The sequence below is a fragment of the Oncorhynchus clarkii genome, chromosome 20 (assembly GCF_045791955.1).
Source record: "Oncorhynchus clarkii lewisi isolate Uvic-CL-2024 chromosome 20, UVic_Ocla_1.0, whole genome shotgun sequence".
Classification (NCBI taxonomy): Eukaryota; Metazoa; Chordata; class Actinopteri; order Salmoniformes; family Salmonidae; genus Oncorhynchus; species Oncorhynchus clarkii.
In genome coordinates this window covers 42532496-42559452 of record NC_092166.1, presented here as the reverse complement: position 1 = coordinate 42559452, position 26957 = coordinate 42532496, and the positions used below count along the sequence as shown (strand labels likewise).

Here is a 26957-nt window from a genome sequence, read left to right as displayed (position 1 = left end):
TTCTCAATTATAGTGGATTTATCGGTGGTGACAGAGTTTCCTATCCTCCGTGCAGTGGGCAACTGGGAGGAGGTGTTCTTACTCTCCATGGACTTTACAGTGTCCCAAAACTTTTTGGAGTTTGTGTTGCAGGAAGCAAATGTCTGCTTGAAAAAGCTAGCCTTGGCTTTTCTAACTGCCTGTGTACATTGGTTTCTAACTTCCCTGAAAAGTTGCATATCACGGGGGCTGTTCGATGCTAATGCAGAAAGCCATAGGATGTTTTTGTGTTGGTTAAGGGTAGTCAGGTCTGGAGAGACAATTCTAGATTCCAGCATCATGAGGGAGTAAAATTATGTGGATATATTGAAGCTGTAACGGTTTTCTTGTGGTGAAGTAGAGGCGGACCAAAAAGCCCTATCTGGTGCAAACACAGAGACAGGAACAATCACCCACAAAAACCCAACACCAAACAGGCTACCTAAATATGGTTCCCAATCAGAGACAATGACTAACACCTGCCTCTGATTGAGAACCATATCAGGCCAAACATAGAACTAGACAAACTAGACATGTAACATAGAATGCCCACTCAGATCACATCCTGACCAACCAAAACATAGAAACATACAGAGCAAACTATGGTCAGGGTGTGACAGAAGCAACATCTCAAGACATCAGTTAAAACTTGGTCTCAAATGGGTCTTCCAAATGGACAATGACCCCAAACATACTTCCAAAGAGCTAAAGGATAGCTGATGACCGCCAACCGTGGTTAGCTGAATACTAACCTTAGCCAGTAAACTGGCTAGCTTCTGGCTAGCTTTTGGCTTGCTTCTGGCTAGCTTCTTTTGTGGATTTCAGATTTTAGGTGAATAATACTTTTTTTATATAGATCTATAGAGATCTATATAGATCTTGATCTAGATCAAGCGGATCAAGATCCTGTACCAGCACTGCAGAGAAGTCAGTCAACTTGGCTTTGAAGAGGAGATTTAAATGTTTTATTCTGACCTGGGCCTCCATGGCCTGTCTTTACAAATCAAAATATGTATTTGTGTAAAACATTGCAAAAGAATAGGAGAACTAGAAAAGTCACACAATTTTGAAGTATGAGAGCAACTTAATGACCAAACATGCTTAGCTATTGAATAGGATGAGAGGTGGTTTCTCATCATTTGGAAGATTTCTACATTGTAATTATTTTTTTGCATAAGTGCTTGAATGATAAGGAAACCATATAGAATGTGGTTGAACAGTGCACATTAGTTTTGAACTAATTTGAACATCCAAAAGGTTTTCCCGCAAGTGACTAAAAGTAGGCTACCTCTGCTACGGTACCTTAGAACAGATGTGTGTGCGTCTTTGACCTTGTGACTCTCCCTAATCCTCAGTGGCTTAGCATCTACTCACAACCTCACCCCTCTCGCCCCATCACCACACAATTACTCTTTCCAGGACAGTCTGAGCCTGCATCCCTGGTCAAAAGTAGTGCACTACATATGGAATAAATAGGGTGCCATTTTGGACACAGCGTCTGAGACACGGCCAGAGACACGTAACTACTGTGCCGTGTGGCGTTTCTGCGGGTGTGACTAACAGTTTGTAGTGGTACACACTCAGTACATTCGTCATCGGTCAACAGGGCTTGACGTCAACAGAGGAGAAAGAGAGCTGTGGTGAGGGTGGAGGAGACTGGAGTGACAGGAGGAAACAGGGTTTGTAAACCACAGAGAGAGCTGGACACTGAGCAGACTTATTATTTCAAACACTTTATCTGTGCTTGATTGAGCTTGCGTGGCTTACTGGGCCCAATAGAATAGTTTCAAAACTGTAAAACCCGTTCATCTGGAACTTTAGCCAGGCTAGAGGAAATATCTAAAGAAGTATTTGAAAGATTGCAAGTAGCATTTGAACCTAGGTCTGATATTGAGACACAGAGCTTGACCGTATGTACTGTAGAAACCTAAAAGTAGGGGCAGAGTATCTGGGAGAGAATTGGTGAAACTCTCCGACAAGACTTAAATAAACAGAGAGACAGAGAGGTTAGCAGGCCTACGTGCAGACGGCTCCAACACACAGCAGTCTGTGCCATGGCATAAAGACAGCAAGAGACATACATGTTGCGTTCCAAATGACTCCCATCATTGGGCTATGATCAAAAGTAGTGCACTATATAGGGAATAGGGTGTAATTTGGGATGTAGGCAAAGGCAGTTTAGACCCTAGTGCCATGAAATACAGAGAGTCAAGTGGAGAAGAAACATACTGAGACAGACTACTGTCTTCCATTGGTGCCAAACCAGAACATAAATAATTTCAAATAAAAATCAATGTCCATTATTAGGTCATTGTTGTCTTTTAATCCATACACAAATGTAACAAATGTAAGACATTCAGTTGTCAATAGGAAGTATTTCTATTTGGATGTTTCAGACAGTACAATTTTCTAATATCTCAGAACATTTTAAAATAAACATTTATAAACATTAATATAGATACTATAATCATATAACTTCCAACATCGATTCTCATTTTTCTACAGATTCTTTGGTTGATAACCTTCGTTGTATAATTCAAGTAGGGTTGAGTTATGAATATAATACTTTATTGTCCAACTTGTATCAGAAATGTGTCTTTTTGCTGCTTTAAGTTATATATGTTAGGTTGAAGTGCTTGCTGCATACTGTGTCTCGGGTCTGTGCATCTCATTCTGTAATGTGGAATCCCCTTCCCCTCCTGTCTGTCTAGAGCGTTCACCCTTGGAAATAACCCCATCTTCAGGCCAAACTCTGTCTCTGTGTCCACCACTGACTGAAGTAATCTCTTCACCACGTCAGGGCTCCTGAGGAAGACAACAACACAGCACTTAAAATTGCAATCTACAATACAACTAATGGTCAATGGTAATTTAAATTAATGATATACAGTGCCTAAACCAGGTTTTGCTCTAGAATTTTGCCTGTGCTTAACTTTATTAAGTTTATTTTTATCCTAGACAACCCCCTAGTCCTTGCCGATGACAAGCATACACATAACATGATGCAACCACCACAATGCTTGAAAATATGAAGAATGGTACTCAGTGATGTGCTGTGTTGGATTTTCCCAAAACATAATGCTTTGTATTCAGTACATAAAGTTAATTTCAGTTCTACATTCTTGCAGTTTTACTTTAGTGCCTTATTGCAAACAGAATGCATGTTTTGGAATATTCTGGACAGGCTTCCTTCTTTTCACTCTGCCATTTAGGTTAGTATAGCCCCCCCTTGGGTTGTGCCGTGGCGGAGATCTTTGTGGGCTATACTTGGCCTTGTCTCAGGATGGTAAGTTGGTGGTTGAAGATATCCCTCTAGTGGTGTGGGGGCTGTACTTCGGCAAAGTGGGTTGGGTTATATCCTTCCTGTTTGGCCCTGTCCGGGAGTATCATCGGATGGGGCCACAGTGTCTCCTGACCCCTCCTGTCTTAGCCTCCGGTATTTATGCTGCAGCAGTTTATGTGTCTGGGGGCTAGGGTCAGTTTGTTATATCTGAAGTACTTCTCCTGTCTTATCCGGTGTCCCAAATTAATTTAAGTATGCTCTGTCTAATTCTCTCTTTCTCTCTTTCTTTCTCTCTCTCGGAGGACCTGGGCCCTAGGACCATGCCTCAGGACTACCTGGCATGATGACTCCTTGCTGTCCCCAGTCCACCTGGCCGTGCTGCTGCTCCAGTTTCAACTGTTCTGCCTGCGGCTATGGAATCCTGACCTGTTCACCGGACGTGCTACCTGTCCCAGGCCTGCTGTTTTCAACTCTCTATAGGCAGCAGGAGTGGTAGAGATACTCTTAATGATCGGCTATGAAAAGCCAACTGACATTTACTCCTGAGGTGCTGACTTGCTGCACCCTCGACAACTACTGTGATTATTATTATTTGACCATGCTTGTCATTTATGAACATTTGAACATCTTGGCCATGTTCGGTTAAAATCTCCACCCGGCACAGCCAGAAGAGGACTGGCCACCCCTCATAGCCTGGTTCCTCTCTAGGTTTCTTCCTAGGTTTTGGCCTTTCTAGGGAGTTTTTCCTAGCCACCGTGCTTCTACACCTGCATTGCTTGCTCTTTGGGGTTTTAGGCTGGGTTTCTGTACAGCACTTTGAGATATCAGCTGATGTACAAAGGGCTATATAAATACATTTGATTTGATTTGATTTATTGTGGAGTAACAACAAGGTTTCTCCTATCACAGCCATTAAACGCTGTAAAAATAATCTTTGTGGTGAATGGGTGTATTGTTACACTATTCAAAGTGTAATTAATCACTTCACCATGCTCAAACGGATATTCATTGTCTGCTTTTTCTTTTTTTTACCCATCAACCAATAGGTGCCCTTCATTGCGAGGGATTGGAAAACCTTCCTGGTCTTTATGGTTGAATCTGTGTTTGAAATTCACTGCTCGACTAAGGGACAATTGTATGTGTGGGGGTACAGAAATGAGGTAGTCATTCAAAAAATCATGTTAAACACTATTAATGCACACAGAGTTCATGCAACTTATTATGTGACTTGTTAAGCAAACTGTTACTCCCTGAACTTATTAAGGCTTGCCATAAGAAAGGATACTTAATGACTCAAGACATTTCAGCCTTTCATTATTTATGAATTAGTAAAAATTATTAAACATAATTCCACTTTGACATTATGGGGTATTGTGTGTAGGCCAGTGACAAAAAAATCAACATTTAATCCATTTTAAATTCAGGCTGTAAAAATAAAATGTGGAAAAAGTCAAGGGGTGTTAATACTTTCTGAAGGCACTGTTTTGGTTAAAAACATAACAAATTACCAATTGTGGCTTTACATTCTGTATCAAGAGCATCTGCCCAGAAGGGTTGGGGTCAATTCCATTTAAATTCTTACAATTTCAGCTTACCTGCTGAATTGAATTGACCCTGTTCCCCAGTGAAGCCAATAAATTGATATACATTTAACCCCCTAGAGTCTATTGACACACGAGTGCACAAATCTATGTAACATAATAAAAAAATTAACATCAAAATCCGTCAGTTTAAGCTAGAGCTGTCATGTTTTTGCATGGGCTGCTACTCAATCCACAGCATCCACCTATGTCGCCCTTCTGCATCTGTGGTGGAAAGTGGCAGAGCTTACAGCTCTGTTTGTCAGACTAGGAGATTCCAAAAATCGGTCTTCTCATGAAAACGTCTGTAGCATCCGAAAGGTTTAGCCTACACACTAATATGTCAGCTTGGAACTTCCCCTCCCAACGCCTTAGACTTTTAAGAATGTATTTCTCCTTCCATAAAGGCATTTCTGTATTGTACAGTCTTTAATTAAGTAGTGATGGAAACCTAGATAGTGTCAAGGAGGATGAACTCATAGGTTAAGTATGTGTCCTTGTTGTTCAGCCTTGCTACTGTAGATGGAGGAGTAGGAATATAAGATAAAAGGTCATGCCTGCAATGTATAAATCCAATATGAGTCCAATTAAATCTCTGCCTGTTATTTATTTCATCCAAGGCTAATCATACAAATACAATATGTGCTTTTGAGGACAGCAGAGAAGAGGAGCGATAATAGATAAAAAATAAAATATCTACAGTAAAACGAGTCCTATATCGATATAACCTGAAAGGCCACTCAGCAAGGACGAAGCCACTGCTCCAAAAAAACGGCCACAAAAAAGCCAGACTACGGTTGGCAACTGCACATGGGGGCAAAGATTGTACTTTTGGGAGAAATGTCCTCTGGTCTGTTGAAACAAAAATATAACTGTTTGGCCATAATGACCATCGTTATGTTTGGAGGAAAAAGGGGGAGGCTTGCAATCTGAAGAATACCATCCCAACCGTGAAGCACATGGGTGGCAGCATCATGTTGTAGGGGTGCTTTGCTGCAGGAGGGACTGGTGCACTTCACAAAATAGATGGCATCATGAGGAAGTAAAATTATGTGGATATATTGAAGCAGCATCTCAAGACATCAGTCAGGAAGTTAAAACTTGGTCTCAAATGGGTCTTCCAAATGGACAATGACCCCAAACATACTTCCAAAGTTGTGGCAAAATGGCTTAATTAAGGACAACAAATGAATTGTCATAAAGTAACATTTTAAAGAAAACCTTCACCTAGATACTTATTTGGTGAAAGCCACAGGCCTTTAAAAATAATGAATTAAACAACCATGTCCCTCTTACTAACAATTTAGTCATGGGTGGTAACTTCACAATTCACTCAAAAAGAAAAGGCACCATATGAAATATGCAATTTAGGATTTACACCATACAGTGTTAAAACAACATCCAAAATGACTTGCTGCAACAGTGTTTTGTTTAACACTAATAGGAGTTAACTTTAGATCAACACTAGTGTTGAATATAAATAACATTGTGAGTGTTACTTACCCCATAGTGTTACATTTCAGTAACACTGGCAAGTGTACTGCAGTGTTAATTTTTTACATTGCAGAGTTTTACGTTAACACTCAATATTAACACTATAATCAGAATACTGTAGACTAGCACCATATGTTGCCTGAGATGGTGTTAAAATGCACTCTTTACTGTAAGTGTAAGTTTAACACTGCAAAATGTATTGCGTAGAAAATAACCATAGTTGTGTACTTACAAGCGATTTACAAGAAAATGTACAAAAAAAATCGATCTACTTCTCCATTATTTCAAAGCCTATTTTCAAAGCTTTAACCAGAAGTCACAGGCCTTTTCTCCCTGGAAGCTGTTCTTTATATCCACACCGTCTTTGACTCTCGCCATGTTGAACAATGTCTAGAACTGCTCATGTTTATGTGACCATCTCAAATATAACAAGCTAGCTTTTGGTTTGCCTCATTCTGCTCTGATATCTGTCCAAAGGCTTTATGATTAAAACCAGATTGTGCTTGCCCAACTCACAGACACAAGGTACAGGCCAGAAAAAAAATAGATTGCAGTTACACATATTCTGCACAAGAGGGAACGCTCACTCTCTCTTTCTCTCTCATTATTTTTTTTTTAGTCCAGTTGATAAGCTAGAAAATTGTTCAATGTGGTATAGAAGCGTGAAAACTGACACATAACTTTTCATGCTGAAAAAAACTCATATTGTGCCATTTTAGCCAAGCCTCAGGTTGGCTTGTAGCACCATTTGTGAATATACATTTATACATATACATTTACCTGTATTGACATTTTGAGTCTACATGGCCCCAACAATAGCTTTAAATGTTTGTATTGGTTTGGGGAACACATTCAATCAACCAACAGCATATGGCCTTTGTTTTTTCCTTCATGATCGCAACAATTATGAAAAACCATCAGAAAACTCAGTATAATGTTGATATTTTCACTTTTAAAGTGGTGTGTTAAATACAAAGTTTCATACTGCTTATATATTATATATACCATGGCACTTTTAAGAAATGTGACATAAAATCTGATGTCCCTTTCTGTTAAGATCACAAAACTTTTACAAAAAGCCAGTATATGTTCAAATAAATATATCCAGCTACAGTGTACATATTTAACCAATTACACTCTAGGATAACAGTTTTACAAAATGGCCAACCAGCTCCATGGGTGTAAAAGTGTAAAAGGTGACTTTGTATTTAATACACAACTTTGAAAGTGAATGAGAATCGAGAAGCAAATTCAGGGAGTGAGTTTTTTTAATAAATAAATGAAACAAACACGTAACACAAACAACGCATAGACATGACCCAAGAACTGAAACAATGACGCCTTGGGAAGGGACCAAAGGGAGTGACATATATAGGGCAGTTATATGAAGTCCAGGTGAGTGTCATTATGCACTGATTCGCGTAACGATGGTGACAAGTGTGCGCCATAACGAGCAGCCTGGTAACCTAGAGGCCGGAGAGGGAGCACACCTGACAGTGAAAATATAAAAATCTTACTACAATTTTTTATGTTTTTTAAATCAGTTGCGATCATAAGTAAAAAATTACATAAAAAGGCCTTATGGTGTTGGTTTATGGAATGTGTTCCCCAAACCAATACAACACTTTCAAGCTATTTTGGGGCCATGTAGACCCAACACAGGTGAAGCGTTGACCCAAACATCAATACATTTAGGGTACTAGGGGGTAACTAGCCCCCTGGGGTAACTGCTCGCACCACTGTAATTCATATTAAGATCACTTTCCCTGGCTGCCACTGCTTTTGCTCAACAAAACATGTCCTCTGTGTCATCATAGCTTTTGGAGATATTTCAACAAATAATTTTGTGATAAGTTTATCAATTTTTTTTACATTTTGAAAAAGTTATCGATATATTCCAATGAAGTAAGATCTATAATTTGTTTTTTAAATATACAAGTAGGAATGACATCTGCAGCACCTTTATAGCCTCTGACTGCATTCCCCATTAGTAAACAATGCTTTCAAGAAATGTTTACTTAGTCTGAAATTGTTTTTATTTTGTCTGTGAACTTAAGTTATGTGTGGGGTCGTGGAGGGGAGATGCTGCACATGCACAAGAAAGTTTTAGTTTTGTTCAATCAGTAGCACATAATCTAAATTTCTCAGTGTGTGTGTGTGTGTGTGTGTGTGTGTGTGTGTGTGTGTGTGTGTGTGTGTGTGTGTGTGTGTGTGCCTCAAATGATGATCAAAAATGACCCTAAGACAATCTTTGTACCCTGGTCGTGTACAGCTTTCATGGAAATATGAACAAAGGCGATGTTTCACTCTAGGACAAATATCATTTAGGTGGTTTTCTCTGCTGTTAACCTGTCTGCAAAGACAACAAGTAAGCTGTTTCGTTGATTGACTGTATTTTAACCCAATGACCACTGATCGTCTTGAAATCTAGCTGGGTAGATAGCCAATGAGCTGAGGTAAACGGCAATATGTAATGTTTATGTTTTGGAAGACCAACCCATGTAGTAAACTCCGGCGTAAAGAGGTTCATTCGCCACTGACGATTCATACCGGAAGGAGCAACGCATGTTGCGCACAACATTGTTTTGGTAAAGCGCATATTCAGCTGTTTATATATCAATCAGTATGGCGACGAAGTCAGGGAAAGCTAAATCTAAGTCTAGATATACAGATGTACACACAATTTTAGAAGAAATTGATCAAGGATGATTCATTTAGCGATTCCCAAATGGAGGAATATTTTTTGAATGGAGAGAACATCGTTTTGGACTGGTAAGTTCTTCTCATGCTAATGCCGTTATTTGAAATTAATAATATTAAATATTATTTGTTAAATGAAATAGCCTATTTGAGGCTGTTGAGGGGAGGGCAGGCCCACAACAATGGCCAAAGTGAAATGGAGACAGTAGATACAGCTGGTCTGTTGTAATATAATAGAGACAGTAGATCTAGCTGAAATGTCATAATATAAATGAGACAGTAGATCTAGCAGGTCTATAATAATATATTCAACCTTATGTTCACTGTACTCTATATATATCTGTTTATTATACCTGTTGATACAGGGCTCATATGTGAAACTATTCTTACTGAACATTTTCTTTCACAGTGACACTGACTCCGAATGGGAGCCCCCAGTGCCAAGGTGTCCATCCCCCACTGAAGCTGGTTCATCCAGGTCCTGCCACAAGTGGTGTTCATCTGCCCAAATTTATTTCTGCAGGCATGGATGTGCCTCAGGGCCAAAAGGGCACAGCATGGAGGCGTCGCTGTGTTCTTTGCAGAATGAGGTCCCCCATCACCTGCACCACATGCTTGGTGACCCTCTGCTTTACAGCAGAAAGAGACTGCTATGGCTCCTGGCATCAGTAGCACAATATTGTGTAGAGGACTGAGGGTCTTCCAAATATTGAAATTGTTATTTTGTAAATGTATCTATTTTTTTTTTTTTTTTTTCTAATTTAAAAAAAAAAAAATTGGGGGTGGGGGGGGGTGTTAGAATAACATTTTGGTATTTTGTATATAGTTATTCCATTCAAAATGTATAACTTCACCAATTTGGCCACTTGGGTACATTTGGGCTACTTGTGTGGGACACCGGGGTGACTTCATGATAAATGTCATGTAGCACACTCATTTTGGAAGTTATCATTCTGAAACTTTGCACAAGTACTGTTGCCCTCTTATGTTTTTCACTGAAATTGTCCGCATCATCCTATCTGAATGTTTGTTTTATCTTGTTCATTTTAAAGATGATGATACAACAATAAAAAAAAAACGTATGTTTTTTTCATTGTATTATCTAAACCAGATCTATTGTGTTACATTCAATTCACATTTACACAAGCTTCAGAGTGTTTTCTTTCAAATGGTACCAAGAATATGCATATCCTTGGTTCTGTGCCTGAGCTACAGGCAGTTAGATTTGGGTATGTTTTCAGGCGGAAGTTGAAAAAAGTAGGGGGGGAGCTCTAAGAGGTTTTAAGTCAGAGAACGCCGGGACAGAGTCCCCACGTTGGAACGGCTACAATTTTATAGGCCATCGGAGACCATACAGCTGTAGTTTTGGCTACACGTCTGGAAATGGTTCAACTCGGAGACTATCGATCACTACAGAATAAGAGCAAATCTTAGACATTCAATTACTGGTCTGCAGCTAGAAATTACGTAAGTCTAGAACGAGAATACCGACAACCGCCGAAGCATCGATTCTATAAGAACATTTCCGAAATGTACTCTGAAGTACCCATTCTAACCACCTACAACTACGAAAGACATTGTGTCTTCTGGGAAAGTTTACCAGAGACTCTGATGAACTCTACAGAACAAGTGACTGTTTTCTACGGAGAGACAACAACGACATGGTGTAAATATATACATTTAAATTATTCTCGAATAAGCGGCCGTTCATGTGCAAAGAATTAGCATTTCAATGATTATAATTATCCACTTGGTGTAGTGAATCCGTTTTCTCTGTCTCGCTCTCTCAGTCCCCACCCTTTTCCTTCGTCTACCAAGCTGCCATATCGGCTTCGTCCGCGGGGACTTTTTCTTTGTATCATGTAGAACCCAAATATCTACTGTTTGTTTGTTATGTAATACTGTGTGATTATTTAGTTAGCTAGTAAATAAATAATTAGGTCAACATGTATATTGCTGATTCATTATGGAAACTAGGGTTTGTGCAGATATCCAAGGGTTTGCACTGTTCACTAATAAGAACTGATGAGGTAATAATAATAATTCATTAATAAGTGACTGTTTTGATAAGATATGAAAATATCTGAAGAGTCAATTCGGGAAATAGAGACTTCCTAGTTAATTAAAGTTTACATGATTAGTTTAATCACGTAATAATAATTACACATAGAGGATTGATTTGATAAAATAAGTCTTCACATTTAACCCTTGTGTTGTCGAAAGGGTAAAAAATTACCTGCCACTATGTTTAACTGATAACCCACAGGACGGTAGATATCCAGGAAGAGGGTTGGGCAGCCCTGTGGTAGACTCTCTCCCTCAATACTGCATGGCAGTTTCTACCAGGTATTTATGACCTGTCGTAAAGTCATAACATTTGTGGTGGGGAGAGTGAGAGAGGGGGGAGCCATGATATACACCCCCAAAGTGTTACAAATGTGTTTCTACCTGTCTTTTAGAAAATGACTGGCCCAGTTATTGCTAGTTTATGCTAGCTTGCTAGCTAGCAACTTCACTAGCAGAAAATGCTAGCTAGCTAGCAACCTTACTATCAGATCGTCTGAGGTAATTCAAAAGATAACATAACTTAATTGCAGTTGTAAATGTTTACACTAGTGACTGATAGCTTCACAGTTGACGTTACTTTATAACCTTTTAGCTAATTTACACAGCATTTTATGTTATGTAGGTAGATAGCTAGCTAGCTATGTTTTTAAGAGAGCTTTTCAATTGGCACCTCTCCCCCTGTTTTCAGTCACAGGTGGGGACTGGATTGGTGGGCTCATGAGGGGTGCTCCAATTTTACTGGGGATAGCTTTATTTGGGACCTATGTACAATTTAGAATTGTGCAATAGCAGAGCATAAGAAAGTTGTCACATCAATGTTACACTGAGTTAATTAGTTAAGTTATTGTATGAAATGTTATATTCCAATGTCATTTAATAGTTTTGGTTATATTCCATTCCAATATTATATTCCAACTATTGAAAACCTTTTGATCCTGAATATCATTTTAAAGACTGCTGGGTTTTAAATCTTGCATTATTCAAATAATATTAGGTGCATTTGTACATAATGGATTGTATCGAAAATTAACAACAAAGAAAGAACAAAGAAAATTCATGTGAGTTAAAAAGAGGGACTTTACATCAAATCTCCTCATAGTGCGGATATTAATGGTGACATGTGCAACACCACTTCCCCCCCATATTTTATTTAAATAATTAAAATGAGACAACTGTACTTAGCTTTTAAGTATTACTTACTAAAGAATTAAATGGATTTTAACACACTTGTGTGAAATCCTATGCCATAATCTTCTACCGGGGTAACTGGCACCCCCGGGGGGAGGGGGGCAGTTACCCCAGTACTTTAAAAAAAATCTACTTTTCATGAAATAATCAAAAAAGTGTAAACTGTAGCCATTTAATTCCCTTTATAGTTTATTTGACTAAGCATGACTTTCATCCATATACCAATTTTTCTTCTCCAAACGTTGCTTTTTTGTGTCAACAATTAGACATTGTTCTTAGAGGGGGCTAGTTACCTCCTAGTACCCTACATGCATTTTCACAATTGGCCTACAGGGGGCGTTATATACCGACCCAGGGCTTTGATGAATGGCATTATATCAGGTGTTGTTAAGTGTTAAAAATTATAAAAGTGTGCCAATTTTCACGCTTCTTTACCAAATCGAACAATATTGTATTTTTGGGGACCTTATCTACTCAAATATTTATACATGGTGGTGTAAATCTCTGCAGCCATTTAGACACGTGTTCTGGAATTCTTAATTTGTGATGTTTGATGGTGGTCAATTAGATCTTTCATGTGTAACACAATCTTTATAAATATTATATCTGTGAATGATAGTAAGATAAATGTGTCAGGGAGTTATTTTGTAGTCCCGCAATGCTCAGATATATATTGACTCATGACTGTTATCCTATAAATACTTAGTGACATTTGTTTCCACTATCAATATCAGATGTCAGTGTCTCGTTACAAGAAATGATTGAACTCCAGCCTACTCTCCACTTCTCTGAAGTCATGATGACTAAGATATAACGAGAAGTGGGAACTCATGTGACATTAGCAGACACACAGATACATACACACACACACACATACAAGCAATCATCTCGCATTTTCACAAATATAGCTGCTCCAATATTATTTTGTATAATCAAATTGTTATACTACCATCATGAAGTACATGCATCACGTACATACAGTGCCTTGCGAAAGTATTCGTCCCCCTTGAACTTTGCGACCTTTTGCCACATTTCAGGCTTCAAACATAAAGATATAAAACTGTATTTTTTTGTGAAGAATCAACAACAAGTGGGACACAATCATGAAGTGGAACGACATTTATTGGATATTTCAAACTTTTTTAACAAATCAAAAACTGAAAAATTGGGCGTGCAAAATTATTCAGCCCCCTTAAGTTAATACTTTGTAGCGCCACCTTTTGCTGCGATTACAGCTGTAAGTCGCTTGGGGTATGTCTCTATCAGTTTTGCACATCGAGAGACTGACATTTTTTCCCATTCCTCCTTGCAAAACAGCTCGAGCTCAGTGAGGTTGGATGGAGAGCATTTGTGAACAGCAGTTTTCAGTTCTTTCCACAGATTCTCGATTGGATTCAGGTCTGGACTTTGACTTGGCCATTCTAACACCTGGATATGTTTATTTTTGAACCATTCCATTGTAGATTTTGCTTTATGTTTTGGATCATTGTCTTGTTGGAAGACAAATCTCCGTCCCAGTCTCAGGTCTTTTGCAGACTCCATCAGGTTTTCTTCCAGAATGGTCCTGTATTTGGCTCCATCCATCTTCCCATCAATTTTAACCATCTTCCCTGTCCCTGCTGAAGAAAAGCAGGCCCAAACCATGATGCTGCCACCACCATGTTTGACAGTGGGGATGGTGTGTTCAAGGTGATGAGCTGTGTTGCTTTTACGCCAAACATAACGTCTTACATTGTTGCCAAAAACTTCAATTTTGGTTTCATCTGACCAGAGCACCTTCTTCCACATGTTTGGTGTGTCTCCCAGGTGACTTGTGGCAAACTTTAAACAATACTTTTTATGGATATCTTTAAGAAATGGCTTTCTTCTTGCCACTCTTCCATAAAGGCCAGATTTGTGCAATATACGACTGATTGTTGTCCTATGGACAGAGTCTCCCACCTCAGCTGTAGATCTCTGCAGTTCATCCAAAGTGATCATGGGCCTCTTGGCTGCATCTCTGATCAGTCTTCTCCTTGTATGAGCTGAAAGTTTAGAGGGACGGCCAGGTCTTGGTAGATTTGCAGTGGTCTGATACTCCTTCCATTTCAATATTATCGCTTGCACAGTGCTCCTTGGGATGTTTAAAGCTTGGGAAATCTTTTTGTATCCAAATCCGGCTTTAAACTTCTTCACAACAGTATCTTGGACCTGCCTGGTGTGTTCCTTGTTCTTCATGATGCTCTCTGCGCTTTTAACAGACCTCTGAGACTATCACAGTGCAGGTGCATTTATACGGAGACTTGATTACACACGGGTGGATTGTATTTATCATCATTAGTCATTTAGGTCAACATTGGATCATTCAGAGATCCTCACTGAACTTCTGGAGAGAGTTTGCTGCACTGAAAGTAAAGGGGCTGAATAATTTTGCACGCCCAATTTTTCAGTTTTTGATTTGTTAAAAAAGTCATGAAGTCATGAGTCAGAACCATTAGGAAGGAACCCATTAAGGCTGGGAATTGCCAGGGATCTCACAAAGAAACCCATTAAGGCTGGAATTGCTAGGGATCTCACGATATGATATTCTCACAATACTTAGGTGCCGATATGATATCTATTGCAATTCTCACGATTCTATATGCATTTCAATTCAATACTGTGATTTTATTGCTCAACTATGTCTTCTGCAGAGGGAGAAGAGAGAGCCATGATAAAACGAGTTTTGATCATTCATGGAAATAAAAGTGCTGAAAACGAATTGGCTACTTTATTAAAAAGAAGATGGAGAACAAGCTATGAAGAAAAAATCCTGGAGTTTTAGTGCAGGTACAGCAATCTAAAATTATATTGCGAAATAGTCAAAACAATACGATCAATAATCAAAAATAATATCCCAGAGGCCTCCCAAATGGCGCAGAGGTTTAAGGCACTGCATCGCAGTGCTAGCTGTGCTGCTAGCACATTGTCAAGAAGCAGTGTGGCTTCGCTGGATTGTGTTTCGGAGGATGCGCGACTCTCGACCGAGTCCGTACAGGAGTCTCCCGAGTCCGTACAGGAGTTGCAGCGATGGGACAAGACTGTAACTATCAATTGGATACCATGAAATTGGGGAGAAAAAGGGGTAAAAAAAATACTAAGAAATAAAAAATAATATCCCAATATGTAACTTTATAGAGTTTTTCCCCCATCACCAGCACCCAAGTGACAACATAAGCAGACACACACACAAACACACTTACCATGTCCCTGGTCAGTCCCTCTCAGACTACCTCTCAGTGTAGGTCTGTCCTTGTCATATATGTTCCCGGCCCCCACGGAAGTGAGGCTGTCCCCTCACACCATGCTGGAGCTCGGTCTGCTTTTCTCCAGGTATGGGGGTGTCTTCAGGGCACTGGGCGGCAGGGCAGGGTGGTTAGGGTGGGTAGGGTAGGGTGGCTGGGCCAGGTGGGGCAGGACCGGCAGGGCTAACTGGGCCGGGTAGGGTGGTGGAGCCAGACCCTTATTAAGCCTCTCCATCCGTCCTTTGGGGTGGGGGTACAGTGGTGGTTTCTGGCTCCTACGAGACGGGACACTGTATCCAACCATGGCTGTGGGGATAGGGGTGTGGGTCGGTAATAGTAGGGGTAGGGAGGGAATCTGTTCTAGCCCAGGGGTCTGGGTCACATGGTTTATGTCTCTGGAAGGGCCAGGTATAGGAGGGTCTTTGTTGAGCCCGCGTCTTTCTGGTTTGGAGTCTTTGGAAGGGCTCGGGCTCAGGGGGCTCAGGGCTGTGACGCCAACCCGGTTGGTTTTGATGACTGATGCGGTGAGGACATGGGACGGAGAGGTAGTTTGTATGGTGACAGTATGGTCAGGGTCTCTGTACAGTAATCCCTGGTCTCCATTAGTCTTCAGGTCAACAGTCCTAATCTTGTGGGTATACATCTGCTCTCCAGTACTAGTCTTCTGATTATACATCAGGACTCTGCAGTCTCTGGGGTTGGGGATGGCGTCACCACCATGAGGGGAACTGTTACATGATCCCTCTTCCAGGTCAATGTTAGCTGTCAGCAGATCAATCTGTTCAACCACCTAAATGACAATACATAGTCAATATACTACATTACTAAAATACTGTATATTAATACATTATACTACATTAATTAACACTACATTATACTACATTATGATATGACATGTCAGTTGATTGCCGCTTAAGAGCTAAGACTTATGAGATGTAGATTGTGTTTTACAGCGTACAGTACATTACAGCCCTATTGCATATGGACACCATAAAAGCAAACCATAATTCAGAACCTGTCTCAAGGCAGGCTCTTTAAAGTGTTGCTTGTGTCTCTGCCAATTTCAGCAGCAGGTTTTAGCCAAAAGGTTTATGTGAATAGCTTTAAATCAATGCAACTACAAGAAATGATGTGAAACACAAGCAATGCTATCTTGTTCCATACTTGCCTGCAATGTATTTTTTTCTGCAAAGCTGAATGCAAATGTAATTTAAATGTCATGTACCATTACATAAACAGAAAGAGAGGATATCCATTGATCTGTGTCTGCTTTGCCTCAGATGTCAATGTAAGCATAGACCCTGCTGAAATGTATACATAGACTTAAGGTTACATAGCCTCGTCCTCTGATCTCTGAGTACATTTCAGTCAACTCCTCTCCCTATGTCTATTTTACTCATAACATTAATTTATTACAATTCATAATAAACACATTAATGAAAACATATCTATCAAAATGATTGCTGGGTCCTCACTTACAGATGAATCACATGATTTCACATGTGGAATCATGTGAAAATAACGTGTTTTTGGAACACTTCACAAGTGATCACATTCATTTCACATACACTGAATATACCAAACATTAGTAACACCTTCCTAATAATGAGTTGATATCCTTTGGGTTGTGGACCATTCTTGATACACATTGGAAACTATTGAGCATGAAAAACCCAGCAGCGTTACAGTTCCTGACACAAACCGGTGCGCCTGACACCTACTACAATTCCAAAGGCACTTAAATCTTTTGTATTGCCCAATCGCCCTCTGAATGGCAGACACACACAATTCATGTCTCAATTGTCACAAGGCTTAAAAATCATTCTTTAAGCTGTCTCATCCCATTCATTTACACTAATTTAAGTGGATTTAACAAGTAACATCAATAAGGGATCATAGCTTTCACATGGATTCACCTGGTCAGTTTATGTCATGGAAAGAGCAGTTGTTCTTAATGTATACTCAGTGTGAGATCACATGTGTTTTTGGAACACTTCAAGGGCTTGGTAAGTACAGTCAATGGAAAATGAGATGGACGGAACTCAAAATGATAAGCCTTAATAATTTCAACACGATCCTGAGGATGGCCAGCTGATCAGATAATTATATATTGTAACAAAATAACGAAACAACCTATCAGAGACCTTAAATGGTAGAGCAACCATCCAATTTAGCCACCAGAGGCAGATTGTTGATTTAACAATCTGCCCATGTGGCTAACTGCTTGGTTTAATTTGTTACCCATGGTCTAAGTGGAGTGTGACAATATACTTCCTTGACTAGGCTCCTGACATCATACAAGATTCAAAACGGCTTTTGAATACAGTACTAGTCAAACGTTTGGACACACCTACACATCCAAGGGTTTTTATTTTTACTATTTTCTACATTGTAGAATAAAAGTGAAGACATCAACACTATGAAATAACACATATGGAATCATGTTGTAACCAAAAATGTGTTAACAAATCAAAATATATTTTAGATTCATCAAAGTAGAAACCCTTTGCATTGATGACCACTTTGCACAATTTTGGCATTCTCTCAACCAGCTTCATGAGGAATGCTTTTCCAACAGTCTTGAAGGAGTTCCCACATATGCTGAGCACTTGTTGGCTGCTTTTCCTTCACTCTGCGGTCCAACTCATCCCAAACCATCTCAATTGGGTTGAGGTTGGGTGATTGTGGAGGCAAGGTTATCTGATGCAGCACTCCATCACTCTCCTTCTTGGTTAAATAGCCCTTACACAGCCTGGAGGTGTGTTGGGTCATTGTCCTGTTGAAAAACAAATTATAGTCCCACTAAGTGCAAACCAGATTGGATGGCGTATCACTGCAGAATGCTGTGGTAGCCATGGCAGTTAAGTGGCCTTCAATTCTAAATAATTCACAGACAGCTTCACCAGCAAAACACCCCCACACAAACATCCCTCCTCCCTCCATGCTTCACGGTGGGAACCACACGTGCGGAGATCATCTGTTCACCTACTCTGCGTCTCACAAAGACAGTATTTGGAACCAAAAATCTCAAATTTTAACTCATCATACCAAAGTGCAGATTTCCACCGGTCTAATGTCCATTGCTCAAGTTTCTTGGCCCAAGAAAGTCTCTTCTTCTGATTGGTGTCCTTTAGTAGTGGTTTCTTTGCAGCAATTTGATCGCATGATTCACTAAGTCTCCTCTGAAGAGTTGCTGTTGAGATGTGTCTGTTACTTGAAGTCTGTGAAGCATTTATTTGGGCTGCAATTTCTGAGGCTGGTAACGCTAATGAACTTTTCCTCTGCAGCAGAGGTAACTCTGGGTCTTCCTTTCCTGTGGCGGTCCTCATGAGAGCCAGTTTAGTCATAGCACTTGATGGTTTTTGCGACTGCACTTGAAGAAAAGTTAAAAGTTCTTGACATTTTCCATATTGACTGACCTTCATGTCTTAAAGTAATGATGGACTGTTGTTTCTCTTTGCTTATTTGAGCTGTTCTTGCCATAATATGGACTTGATCTTTCCCCAAATAGGGCAATTTTCTGTATACCACCCCTACATTTTCACAATACAACTGATATGCTCAAATGCATTAACAAGGAAAGAAATGACACAAATGAACTTTTAACAAGGCACACCTGTGAATTGAAGTGCATTCCAGGTGAGTACCTCATGAAGCTGGTTAGGAGAATGCCAAGAGTGTGCAAAGCTGTCATCTAGCCAAAGGGTGGGTACTTTGAAGAATCTAACATATAAAATACATTTAGATTTTCTTAACACTTTAGTGTTTATTACGTGATTCCATATGTGTTATTTCATAGTTGTGATATCTTCACTATTATTCTACAATGTGGAAAATAGTAAAAATAAAGAAAACCCCTCCAAACTTTTGACTGATACCGTATATGACCAAAGTTTTTGCTCATCCATTTAACAAACATCCATGTACTTTGACTGAAAAAAAGTAGGAGGATTATATAACATGTAAGTTTATATTCAGACATTGTAAAAGTCAAAGGCAATGACTCTTGTGGTGTGGTCAAATAGCAGTCATTTACCCAATAGTAATTTACCATGTGTACTCAAGTAAAAATAGTGCAAATGTGACGAAGTAACCGATTATCAAAATGCATATAAATCCTTGTACAATTAAGTGTATACGTTTATGTATCTTCACCTATATTCATTGTAGTGATTCATATTTCTATATTAGGCCTATACTATAGCCTGTATTTTGGTCTGAGTGACTCCAAGAAGCTCAATTCATATTATTAATTTACTACGTGTTTGCCTATAGTGGGCTAGGCTTGCCTATATCAACATTGAAGAAAAATGGTGCTGATATATGCTAACCCAGCTAATAACACATCCATGACAATGATGATAGCTCTATTGTTGATCTGAATGTCTATAAAGGCTAGGCCAGTCAATCAATAGCATGTGTAACAGAATTGACAGGAAAGCACAATCAGATTTTGTGTCTTTTACTGCATCAGTTTCATAAGTAGTGAAGCCAGGAGGATGCTAGACTTCACCTAGTGGATTACTGCAGTCGTTTTAATTGGCTGAGATGGAATTTGTTAACGGATATAATTATCTAATCAGCTGGCCGCCCTTAGCATCGGATGAGAAAAGCTAGCAGCAAGCCATTTCATACCAATGGTTTAAACCATGGTCTAAGCAAAAGTTCCCATGTTTGGCCCCACACAGATCTGGGACCAGACTAACTGCTAGGTTAAACATACAGTATTGACAAAAGCTCAATGGACAAGCTAAGGTATGAAAAATTAGACAACACTGGGATGCTTTCAATTTCATTTTTTTCTGGATTAACCAGGCTGTCTACAGCAAAGGGTTCTTACCTCCTTCATCTCCACGTGGACCTGTTTGAGACCTCCCAGGACCCCCTCGAGGTCTGACACCACCTGTCTGATCTGCTCCCGAACCAAGCCCTCCTTCTGCCGGACAGAACCCTTGTTTTCCCGGACATGACACTGGTTCTCCCAGACCGAACACTGGCTTTTCCGGACTGAACCCTGACCATCCTTCTGCTTCACCCTCTGTCTCTGGGGGTCTACGTCTGGGTCTCCTCCCTGGTTCTGGTTGACTCCCTGGCTTGCTGGCTGTTTGGCCCTTTGGTTGAATCTCTCTTCCCTGCCTATAGTGGCTCCATGCACTGGTCCAGTAGCTCCATGACTTGGGGTTCTATGGCCAAGGCCAGGCCCACAATGACTCATCTGCCTGGGCTGGCTGACCAACTGTTTCTGGGGGACTTCAGTGGAAAATAAAGTCTTCTGAACAGAGCCAGAGCCAGCAGGGACATGTCGTCCATTACAGCTGTCCACTCCTGCCCCACCTACAGCTCCCCCAGCCATTAATCTAGTAGTCCTCTCCTGGTAGTTAGTTCTATCTCCCACGCCCTGAGAGTACACATGCCTGGGGCTGGGACCACCACCACCACTATGTCCATTTGGCATGTGAGGGTGTAATTCTCTTTGTTCAAGCGGTACACACCTGTCCAAATGATCATGTTCATCTCCAGCATATCCCCAGACCTGTTCCTCTGGACTGTAGCTGTAGCTAGTCTGTCTGTGTTTCAACTGACCCCAGACCTTTTGTTCTGGACCGTAGCTGACTAGCTGTCGTTGTGTCAGCTTGTCTTCTGGACTGTAAATGTAGCTAACCTGGCTGTGTATTTCTTGTGGACTGAAGCTATTCTGTCTTTCTAGCCTGTGGTTCGACTGACCCCAGACCTGCTTTTCTAAACCGAGACTAGCCTGTCTGTGTTGCTCCTGTGGACTATAGCTAGCCTGTCTTTCTAGTCTGTATTTTGACTGATCCCAGATCGGTTTCTCAGGACCGTAGCTGTAGCTAGCCTGTCTGTGTTTGGTCCGCTGACCCCTGAACTGTGTGTTTGCCGGGTCCAGGGGGAGTGATGAGGCTGACGCTTTTCTATTGCTGTTGAATGGGTCTGTCCCGATCCCTGTCCCAGCAGTGCCACCTCCACCCTGTCCCACATAGCCACACTGTTCTTTCACAGGGGAGTAGAACAGACCCAGGCCAGACTCCACTGGGCAGGTCCACTGGGCAGGGTTGTAGTTCCAGGGGTGGCTGGGGCTAAACTGGCCTGGCTGAGGTTGACCATGCTGACCCGGCCCGGTGAACACTGGCCTCCTCTGTGGGGCACAGTGACCACTTACACCCCATCCAGCTCCAGCTTCAGCACCACTTCCTTCACCTTCTCCTTCTCCACCTTCTCCCCCTCCACCATCTCCTCTTCCTTCACCTCCTCTCTCACACTTCTCTAGTCCAGGTTCTATATCCTCTGGCTCCACAGGGAAAGGAGGAAGGCTGATGTCTCCTCTGAGGTCCAACTCTGGGTGGTCTGGGTGCGTGGGTGGTGGTCTGTACCCCCCTGGTCCTCCCTGGTACAGCGTGGGTCCGTATTGGACACAGTGAAGGCAGTAGCAGCAGTCGTCTGTGTTTTGATGAATGAATCTATAGTGTCCCATCCGTGTGCTGTCTGAGTACATGTCAGAATGAAAACAGTCCGTCTAGAGTAGAGGCTGCTGTGGAAAACGCCTTAAACAACAACTGGTTTCCTTCTCCTCCCCTCCTCCTCCCCTCCTCCTCCACGCTGCTCTCCAACTCCAAACTAGCCATTCACTCAAGCTGTTTTCCTCATCTATGACTGACTCCACCGCAAAACAAAACTTTTTTTCAGCTCTGCTCTTTTTTTCTTACCTAAGACTTCCCTCCCCCCTTTCTTCCTGCCTCTTGTTTCCCCTTCTCTTCTATACTTGTTTTTCTCTATGCTCTTTTCTTTCTTTCCCCTGACCCCCTCTCTCACTTTTCTAACTTTTCTCTCACTCCTTCACCCTGCAGCCCTCTCTCCTGCTCGTGGCCCCTCTTTTCCACCTCCCTCCCTCCCCCTATCCCTTCTCTCTCTCCTTCTCTCTCTTTACCTCTCCTGTTTCGTTCCTCAGTCTTATTTGTTGCTGCAGGCTTCCCGTCGCTCTCCCTCACTTGGCTTTGCATTTCCCGTTTCCTCCCTTCCCCTCCCCTCCTCCTATTGCTCCACCTCTCACACTCTGAGTCTTGCTGCTGTTTCTAACTCTCTCTCTTCTCTCTCATTCTCTCACACAGTCGCCTGTAAATGTCTCCTCTCCCTCTCTCACCCTCTCTCTTTCCTCCACCGGAGATCTAGTTCTGTGTGTTTCTATCATCCAGTCAGTCCGTTAGACAGCGGTGTAGCTGTGAGTCTCCTGCTCCAGTACAGCTTTCTGAGCTAATTAGCCCTGCTTGCTAGGTGGTTACAACCTGGCACCCTTCAATTAAATGCAGCTTGGATAGAGCCAGTCAGGGAATCCTCAGCCAGTGAGAGAGGAGTAAGAGACTGATGAGAGAAGAGGGGTTTCAGCAGCCACAGACTGCATGGCTGAACAGACCCGACGGACGCCTCTGACTAGAGAGACTGAAGCACTGCCCTGTAGAGGGAGGGTTTCAACTCTCAGACTCTACCTCTCGCTCCTTTTTCTTCTTCTCACTCTCTCTCTTTATTTCTTTCTCTCTCTTTCTCTCTTGCTCTCTCTGGTCTGAGTTTACAATAAAGCAATAAGGTTGTACATCTTCACAGTTAAACTAAATGAAACTCTTTTCGAAACATATGGTGTTGACTTAGGGCTGTTACGGTGACCATATTACCGCCATAACGGCGTTGACGAGTCATGACCGCAGTCACATTCCATGTGACCGTTAAGTCATGGTAACTAGGCTTTTCCAAGCTCTGATGCTGTGGATGGTTATTAGTAGCCCACCAAACTTGCTAACAGCCTGGTACTTAGCACTCAATTGTCCCTCGAATCACTCTGATATCAATGCAAATGTTTTCAAAAATCAAATCAAACACTTCATGAGAGCCCATGTTGCGTAACAATTGCATGAGAAAACAGATTTTTGATGGTCTCTATTAAAAAGAAGAGGATCTCATCAGTTTTCTATAGCATTGCTTTGCTTTACAACAGGAGTATAGCCTACCTGGCTGGCATTAAAATGAACCACTGAAAAACTGTCCTCCATTCGCTATTTAAGTGCATAGAAGACATGTCTTTTTTATGCCCTTGTTCTGAGACAGGTGACTGATAATGGTCCATTCATTTTAGAATATGTAAAGACAACATTAAATGACGAATATTCTGATGGGTGACCATATTAGCCTATCACTTGCCCAGAGTGTGCAGTCAGGCAAGAAACAGCACATGCCTTTTTTGTTTTGACTTTTTCAAATCATAGTCACACGTCTCATGTAGCCTAGCCCATAGGCCTATATGTTTTGATAAGGTTTGTATCACAACTAAAGTGGCCAAATAACTTCTTAAAATGAAGCGCATTAATCCGCTTTACAACGGGTGTAGAGCCTAACTGGCATACATAGGCGGTGCGTGAGTTTCAAGTATGGGGAATATACATTTCACCATAAAAATGCACCTTTATAATAAAGCATGACAACAATAATCGCATTTGCGGTCACTTTTGAGAACAGTACATTCCCGCTTATAGCCTATAGCCGTGTGCGCATTGCTGCTCCAATAGAATAGGTAAACTTTTATACTATGGGGAATAGTAGATTGATGTAGTCTAGTGCTTTTGCTGTTCGTTAGGCCTACTCATCTTGTTGGCTGACAAAGTAGGCTAAATATGGACAGTTCCTCTAACATCTTCAATATGTGCCTCAAATTTTGATAAAAGGGACATGCGCAGTTGCATCCCCATTGTGTCTGTCTTCACTTAGTCTACTTCCTTGCTGAGATGCCTGTGAGAAGGAATTGATCACGTGACGGCATTGGCTAATAAGAATTGAGATACATGAGAGAACCATGTGAGTGAGAGATGCTTTGTAGCACGGCAGCCGGGAGAAGGGAATTATAATTATAATTAAAAGTCACTTTGGCCGCAAAAGGCATGGATTTTTTAGGGGGCGTAACAGCCACACAAGGGGATGCCGCAAGGAAATTTGAGGCCTGGGAGAATATTATCAAGTGCTATTCAATTTGTGACTGAGGGACTGATGAAGTGTGTGCAGCCTGCACAAGAAACAAAACAGAGCTCATGTCTTTCATGCAAATTATCATAAGAGTCGCATCCTGCAGCCTTAGAATGTATTGCAAATCAAAACATATAGCCCAACATTTGTATCACAACTAATGTTGCATAAATAACTCTTAAGCATATAGGAGGAGATGTTTCTTTGTTGACCACTCAAACTAGCTGCATGTGCGCACTTTCCAGTAAATCGCTTAGAGAAAATATCCTTTCTATTTTATTCAGCTATGTTCAATTGTATTCTTCATACTATAAAATAATGAAAAAATATGCAAATATTGTCTGCTAAATTAACTAGTGTAGCCCACAGCCATATCAGGGCCTAACATAAGGACAACTCAGAGCATGCTATTCTGTTCTTCTGAAATAGACTACATTTTTTCATATCATGTTTCTTTAGACCTGTCTAAAATAAATAATGGATATATTTTGATGGTGTCGGCAATACTAAATTGATTTATTAGACTTTTTAAAATGAAGATGCTCCAAAGGTCTGAATCAGTGGCTTGTAGGCTATGCGTGGAGATGCTAAACGTGTTTATGCTAATTAACGAGCAATTACCATAAGACCGGCAGTTATTTGCTTGACATTCACCGGCTGACAAAATGTTATGACCGCCTCAGCCCTACCTTGACTTCACTTACATACCATAGGCCTTACATCTATTGCCAACATCTATGGTCAACTGCAGTCTGTGGGGCTGAGCTAAACCCCAATTGCTTTCAGCTACAGTATGCACACAATTCTCTCAACAATAACTTTTCTCTCTCTCTGTGTGAGTTGTACGAAACTGGAAAAAGACAACATTGCAACAGACATTATTATTTGAAAGCTGAGTAAGTATAGATATGCAAAATTTGTGACTGACAAAAAGCCTCCTTCAAAAACATCTCCAGTTTGTATATTGTTAGCCCCGTGCCGCTAGCTGCCTGAAGCCACGCACTGGACTTGTATGATCACCCGGCTACGCATGCCTTTCCCTAACGTCACGATGCCGTGTAGATTGCTGTTCTGGTTTGTAACTATTGTTTTATTTCACTGTAGAGCCTCTAGCACTGCTCAACACGCCTCGGCAAACAATTTAGTTCCACACCCCACAAACGCAGTGACATCACCTGGTTTAAATGCTATTTCTAGAGACAATATCTCTTTCATTATCACTACATGCACAGGTTTACCCCCACTGTATTCACATCATACTAAACCTTTGTCTGTACATTATGCCTTAAATATATTCTACCGTGCCCAGAAATCTGCTCCTTTTACTCTCTGTTCTGAATGAACTAGGCGTCCAGTTCTGTTAGCCTTTAGCCGTACCCTTATCCTACTCCTCCTCGGTTCCTCTGGTGATGTAGAGGTTAATCCAGGCCCTGCAGTGTCTACCTCCACTCCCATCCCCCAGGCTCTCTCATTTGTTGACTTCTGCAACCGTAAAAGCCTTGGTTTCATGCTTGTTAACATTAGAAGCCTCCTCCCTAAATTTGTTTTATTCACTGCCCTAGCACACTCCACCAATCTGGATGTCCTAGCCGTGTCTGAATCCTGGCTTAGGAAGACAACCAAAAACCTTGAAATCTCCATTCCTAACTATAACATTTTCCGACAAGATAGAACTGCCAAAGGGGGCGGTGTTGCAATTTACTACAAAGATAACCTGCAGAGTTTTGTCTTACTATCCAGGTCTGTACCCAAACAATTTGAGCTTCTACTTCTAAAAATTTCAGAAACAAGTCTCTCACCGTTGCCGCTTGCTATAGACAACCGTCTGCCCCCTGCTGTGCCCTGGACTCCATATGTGATTTGATTGCCCCTCATCTATCTTCTGAGCTCGTGCTGCTAGGTGACCTAAACTGGGACATGCTTAACACCCCGGCCATCCTACAATCTAAGCTTGATGCCCTCAATCTCACACAATTTATCAATAAGCCTACCAGATATAACCCCAAATCCGTAAACACGGGCACCCTCAAGGATATCATCCGAACTAACTCATCCTCCAAATACACCTCTGCTGTTTTCAACCAAGATCTCAGCGATCACTGCCTCATTGCCTGCATCCGTAATGGGTCTGCGAGCAAACGACCACCCCTCATCACTGTCAAACACTCCCTAAAACACTTCTACGAGCAGGCCTTTCTAATCGACCTGGCCGGGGTATCCTGGAACGACATTGACCTCATCCCGACAGTAGAAGATGCCTGGTTATTCTTTAAAAGTGCCTTCCTCATCATCTTAAATAGGCATGCCCCATTCAAAAAATGTAGAACCAGGAATAGATATAGC

At 41.2% G+C, this 26957-nt stretch overlaps 1 protein-coding gene across 1 annotated transcript; it reads right to left on the bottom strand.

Moving 5' to 3' along the window:
- Nucleotides 1-2314: 2314 nt before the first annotated feature.
- Nucleotides 2315-22599, bottom strand: LOC139377437 (uncharacterized). Its single transcript, XM_071120466.1, has 3 exons — nucleotides 20434-22599; nucleotides 15552-16383; nucleotides 2315-2823 (listed from the first exon to the last, which is right to left on the bottom strand). The coding sequence occupies exons 1-2, from the start codon at nucleotides 22102-22104 to the stop codon at nucleotides 15646-15648; spliced, it is 2409 nt and encodes an 802-aa protein (XP_070976567.1). The 5' UTR covers nucleotides 22105-22599; the 3' UTR covers nucleotides 2315-2823; nucleotides 15552-15645.
- Between the last annotated feature and the right edge of the window lie 4358 nt (nucleotides 22600-26957).

Bases quoted from the DNA above. Each gene is read 5' to 3' on its own strand.
- LOC139377437 (XM_071120466.1), bottom strand. From the start codon at position 22,104: ATGTACTCAGACAGCACACGGATGGGACACTATAGATTCATTCATCAA. The intron at 16,384-20,433 runs GTAAGAACCCTT...ATTGTCATTTAG, and splicing joins TCCACGTGGAGATGAAGGAG to GTGGTTGAACAGATTGATCT.